We start from the raw sequence: 5,483 nt of genomic DNA, 5'->3' as shown, positions 1-5,483 counted from the left end.
TGTCTGCACTGTCAAATATGTACCATTGGCCACATGTGGCAATTGACTGCATAAAAAGTGGCTCGTGTGATGAACTGAATTTTCAATTGCTTTTAGTAATATAAATCTATATTTAAGTAAGGTTTCCGGAACATAAAGTATTAATAGCACTAACCTAGAAAATAGATAGAAAATATATATGAATGTCATTAGCTTGTATACGTAGTAAGGTTTTGTAATCTAATTTGATAAGAAAATAAAAGGAATAGGAAATCTTCTTACAGTGAAACCCTTGTTCTAACATGTGATGTTTTCGTGCATTTAGCTTGAATACATGTCAAATTATATCCTTGAAATATGAGTACAGATGATAAAAATCTATGTAACACTCCAAATGTCTCTATCAGTAGTTTTTTTTGAAGAACTCACGGTGTACTTGCATACACTGTATACCGGGAGGCCCTCCAGGATATCATGGAGCACAGGATGACTTTCTCTCACAAAACATACATGAAGTCACATTAAAACCAACCATGACAATAACCTTAAAAGGGAAAAAAGTAAACCATGGAAAGGTTTGCCATGTTGGGAATGGGTATAGTAGAGAGAAGGGACTCGTCTTCTTGGTAAGTTATGGAGAGAAACACAATAGGGATGCGATTGCATGTGCTATGTGTCTGTTGTGGAGTTAGACTGCCTGGTTTGAGTTTCCACATCACCACTTATCAGATACATGATGTTGGAGGAGCTCTGTAACCTCACTAAATCCGTTTCTTCCTCTGCGAAATGAGACTCAGCACTAAATAAGACGATGAACATAATGCACTGAGCACCGTACACATAGTAAGTTTTCAGTGGCTGCTAACCAGTACCATTGTTGTAGATCTGGCACCCGTGGAGTCAGTCTCATAGCCGCACGGTCGGGCTCAGTGTTCGAATTGGAAACCTGATCTCCCACCTGGAAGACACAGGCTTCAGGCCTCTCTAGGCTCTGCTATATTCGCTGTGATAGATTATTTGAGCCACGGGTCCTTGTAAAAGCTTAGAGAATTTCTTCTTAGTCTAGCTAAAATGGGCACATATATAGATTATTTTTAATCTTTTTTTGTCCCAAAGAAAAATAAATAGAGCCTAAAGAAAATAATACTACACAAAATAATAAAAATTCCTTTTCTGTTGCTGCCACATATCTACTTAGGTCTCCATTTCTTGCCTTTCATTACTGAGTCTTAGCCAACTTGTTTTCATCACTATCTCTAATTATGTTTGCCTTCTTTATGTCGCATCATGTTTCCTTTTTATTGAGTCCTATGTATATATGTTTTTCAGATTGTAAAACTAGCTATTTATGGCATGCTACCAAAAAACCTTCACCGAAGAACTATGATGCAGAGGTTGCATCTTTTCCCAGATGAGGTAAGTCAGTGGTCATTGGTAATGATGCTTTTCCTAAATTTTCAATTAAATACTTTATGTTCTTTTAAAATAATTGCCATAGACTTATTTCTAATAATTTCATATCAACTTCTGAAATATTTTCTACATTTTATAGTGAACACACCATTATAACAATTGCTCTTATTTTTAATCATAAAGTAAGCTATCATTGGACTGAAAATTGAAATTCTGTAAGCTCTGATTTTTTCACTTTAATATCTGCTTTTTTTTAAACAAGGAACTATGATCAGAACTCCTGTTATTAATATTAAACTCTTTAGTATATAATGAAACACTAGAGAAAGGTTCTATAATAACATAATTGAATGCAGGCTCTGAAATCAGACAGGATTAGAATCCATGCCCTACAATTTACTGACTTTATGTGGATTAGTTACTTTATGTGGATTTCTGTTTTCTCATCTGTGAGATGAGTGTAATAATACTACCTACGACATAAGGGTTAAATGAAATAACATTAGAGCACTTCGATCAATGCTAGTTGCTATCATTACGTGGTGATGATTGTCATTATAGTTCCTAGCAAAGGAATCATGTAGAAATTCATTCCAGAATATCAAATTATATCAACTACTCAAGCCACTCAAACAGCACATGAGTAAATTATTCATACTTTTACCTTTGTTTTACATGGATGAGTGAAATAACTTTTCACTATTCACTTTACCTTGAGGTTCCAGGTACGGGAGCAGTCTCATCATCTAAAGTTAAATGATCTTCATGAAATCCCAAGAATTTAAAAACTCCTGTTTCTGATTGTGTTGTCACAGTTTTTGGAAACCACACTTTCTAAAGGACAAAAAAACAATATTTGTCCCAGTTATAAGGTAGTCAGTTTTGAGTAGGGGTGTTTTAAGTATTCATGGTAGTTTAGTTAAACAGTAAATTACTTAAATAATTTCAGACTATAAAATAAATGAGCCCATTCCCCCAAGAATAGATTGTTAAATATTTAAAAGCTTGACAATGCATTTTATCGTCAGGGCTGTTGAGAAACAGGCACTCATGCGTTGCTGGTGGAAGTACAAAATCCTGCAACTTATAAGGAATTTGGTAATTAGGTAATATTTAACAAAATACATATGTAAGGAGATTCATACTTTATCCAGAAATCTCATTTATAGCAATGTAGTCTGAAAATATACACGATTATTGTTTGTACATTATTTATAATAGTAAATTAATAGAAATAAGTACTTATTCATACAAAATTGAATAAACTATGTTATATCCATTAGTGAGTACTATGCAGTTATAAAAATAGAATGACAAATATTTTTTGATAATTTTTTCCAGGACATATTGTTAAATGGAAAAATATAGAGCGGAATATAGAAGAGAACGTGTTGCTTTTTGTTTGTTTGTTTGTTTTTTAGAGAATACCTTTTAGATTATTTATTTTTTTACTTTTAACTATTTTATCATAAGGTTTTATATATTCATAAAATATAATACAGCAAGAATAGAAGCAAGCACAACTAGTGCCTAGATCTTGTTTATAAGTGCTAGTCCCTGCTAAAAGGAACCTGGTTTTCCTTAGAAAAATGGTTGATTCTGGGTCTGGCACAGAGAAAGAACAGAGTTATTATGGGGTGTACTCGTGCAGACAGTGAAATAGTAAGGAACAAAAAGTAGGGCGGTGCTCATGACCCAATAGAAATGTCAAGAGAAAGTGGGAAGCAGCTTGAATTGGTGCCCAATGACCAAATATGGGACTGTATTTGCCTTAAAATGAAGAGTTTTAATAATAGACTACATTGGATAGAAAACAGAAATCTATGAGCCCATAATAATTGTCTAAAAATTATTTTTAACTTACTATAATTTTTCTCCTCTTTTCTGGAAAAGGAAAAGCTCTTCTTTAGAGAAGAATGTCATCTAATAAATGTAGAAATAATACTGAATTAGAAAAGCGACCATTATCAGCATATTCTGTAGTCATCAGATAAACGATTATACAACAGGATGTTCACAGTTTCAAAACATTGTGCCACAGAATACTTATGAATTGAAAGGGGGAAGATACTTTTACATTAAAGCTATCTGATAGACACCAACCATAACCAAGAGATCAAATGTGTCATCAGTATGGGACAACTGACATCATGTGTCTCCTGCTATGAATGAAGCACTAAAGGCCCAACATAAACTATGTAGCATCCTGCCAAAATGTTTCATCTGAATCTAATCATGAGGAAACTACAAATACAAAGACATTCTGCAAAATAATTGGCCTCGACTTTTAAAAAATGTTAATTTCATGAAAGAGTAAAAGGAAGGGAACTCTTCAGATTAAAGGAGACTAAAGAACATATGATGTATGTTAAACAACATAATATAATGCAGCAGCTCATCTTTGACTGGATCTTGGACTGGGAAAAAGATATTTAAGACATTAGTCCAGTTTGAGAAATTTGAAAATAGATAGTATATTAGATAAAAAGTGTTCATCCTATCAGTGCTAATTTTCCTGAACATGAATTTGTAATGTGTATGTAGGAGACAGTCTTTATATTTAGGAGATGTGAGCTGAAATATTTAGGGGTGAAATATTTGCAAATTACTCTCAAATGATTCAGCCAAAAAGAAAGTGTATAAATGTGTATAGATAAAAAGAAAGTAAATATGTCATATTTTAATGATTGGTAAATGTAGGTGAAAGTTGGATGAGGGTTCACTGTATTCTCATAACTTCTCTGTAGAACAGAAATTTCTTTAAAAATATAAAAAACTAATAATAGACAATCACTGTGTTTCTTTTTTCTACTCTTAATTTTTTCCTTATTTCCCTCTTAGGTTAACTACCTTCTCTGTTCAGAGGGCTCTTAAATCTCCATAAACGCACTCAGTTAACATTTCGGGGTTACCTTCTCTGTGCTCAGGTTAAAGGAGGCACTTTAATTCTTATGGTTACTCATGCTCTTCATTTTATTTAGTTCCTGTTCTTCCTTCTTTTAACCTATCTCTCACATACATGCTTTACTCTTTAGTTTGCTTTTTATTACCCAAATTCTGACTTTTTTTTGCATTTTACTTTTCTTTTCATTTTTCTGAACATTTGGATATATAACCAGAGAAAGTCATTCTGGACGGGGGGGAATACTATTAATCAAGACACCAGAATGTCAGTGTAGACCAGTGCATGAAAGGTAAAGAGGCTGATAACCCAGAAGCCAGGGGTATGTGAAGAGAAGTGAGGTCAAAGAGGTGGGCTGGAAGTGAGGACACTGGTTGAGGAGGGACTTTAAAAATTGCAAGCCGTTAGAGGCCCTGATCTCGTTTCCTTTATATACTCAGCATCTAGCACAACTCCTGGCTCATTGAAGGAGTTCAATGTTTGTTGGCTAAACGACTCAAAAGAGCCAGCAGATTTTCATTTTTGCAAGTTTTTTCTGGCAACAACATGGAGTGTAGATTGAAAGCAGTAGACCCAGTACACACACTCTTCGGATAAAAAAATCACGAGAATGAGCCAAGGCAGTGTGAAAGGAGAGGAATAAATTAAACAGTATTTAAGAAAAAAAATAGAATTTAGTGTCTCAATAGTTGCCAAAATTAAAGACATCTAATTTATCATGAAAAATATGTTTGTCAAGATTAAAGTAGGAAGTGTATTACTATAATGAGATTACTTATATCGTTGGTCTAATGTACTTTTAAAGATTTTCCCAAAGTTTATATTGTTCTTCTCATTTTATAAATATTGCTTTTGTTTAGTTTTTAATAGTTACTAAGTATTATTAATTACTAAGGAATGTATTTTAAGAAAATTAAGTCTAAATTTTTTTTTAACCCAGGATATACCAGAAGACATTCTTAAGAATTTAGTGGAAGAGCTTCCTCAACCACGGAAAGTACCGAAACGTCTAGACGAGTACACACAGGAAGAAATAGAGGCTTTCCCAAGAGTGTGGTCTCCGTAAGTCTGTTTCTCTCTCTCTTCATTTTTTTGTTTTTAAGCTGAGTGTCCTCTCTTTCCTTAATCAAATGGTAAGACCCTAGAAGTGGAAAGAGTGGACTTTATTTTAATCCTTTGGATACTCTTT

At 33.5% G+C, this 5,483-nt stretch overlaps 1 protein-coding gene across 3 annotated transcripts in view; it reads left to right on the top strand.

Moving 5' to 3' along the window:
* Positions 1 to 5,483, top strand: part of MRPL13 (mitochondrial ribosomal protein L13) — a 37,218-nt gene that overhangs the window by 21,768 nt on the left and 9,967 nt on the right. For all 3 annotated transcript variants that reach the window (XM_011360764.2, XM_023530964.1, XM_011360765.2), the window contains one exon: positions 5,235 to 5,356. In XM_011360764.2, the coding sequence (XP_011359066.1) occupies positions 5,235 to 5,356 (122 nt within the window). The remainder of the gene's footprint in view (positions 1 to 5,234; positions 5,357 to 5,483) is intronic.

This window comes from Pteropus vampyrus, unplaced genomic scaffold (assembly GCF_000151845.1).
Source record: "Pteropus vampyrus isolate Shadow unplaced genomic scaffold, Pvam_2.0 Scaffold59, whole genome shotgun sequence".
Lineage (NCBI taxonomy): Eukaryota > Metazoa > Chordata > Mammalia > Chiroptera > Pteropodidae > Pteropus > Pteropus vampyrus.
The sequence above is the reverse complement of the archived record's forward strand: the minus strand, read 5'-3'. Positions and strand labels throughout refer to the sequence as shown.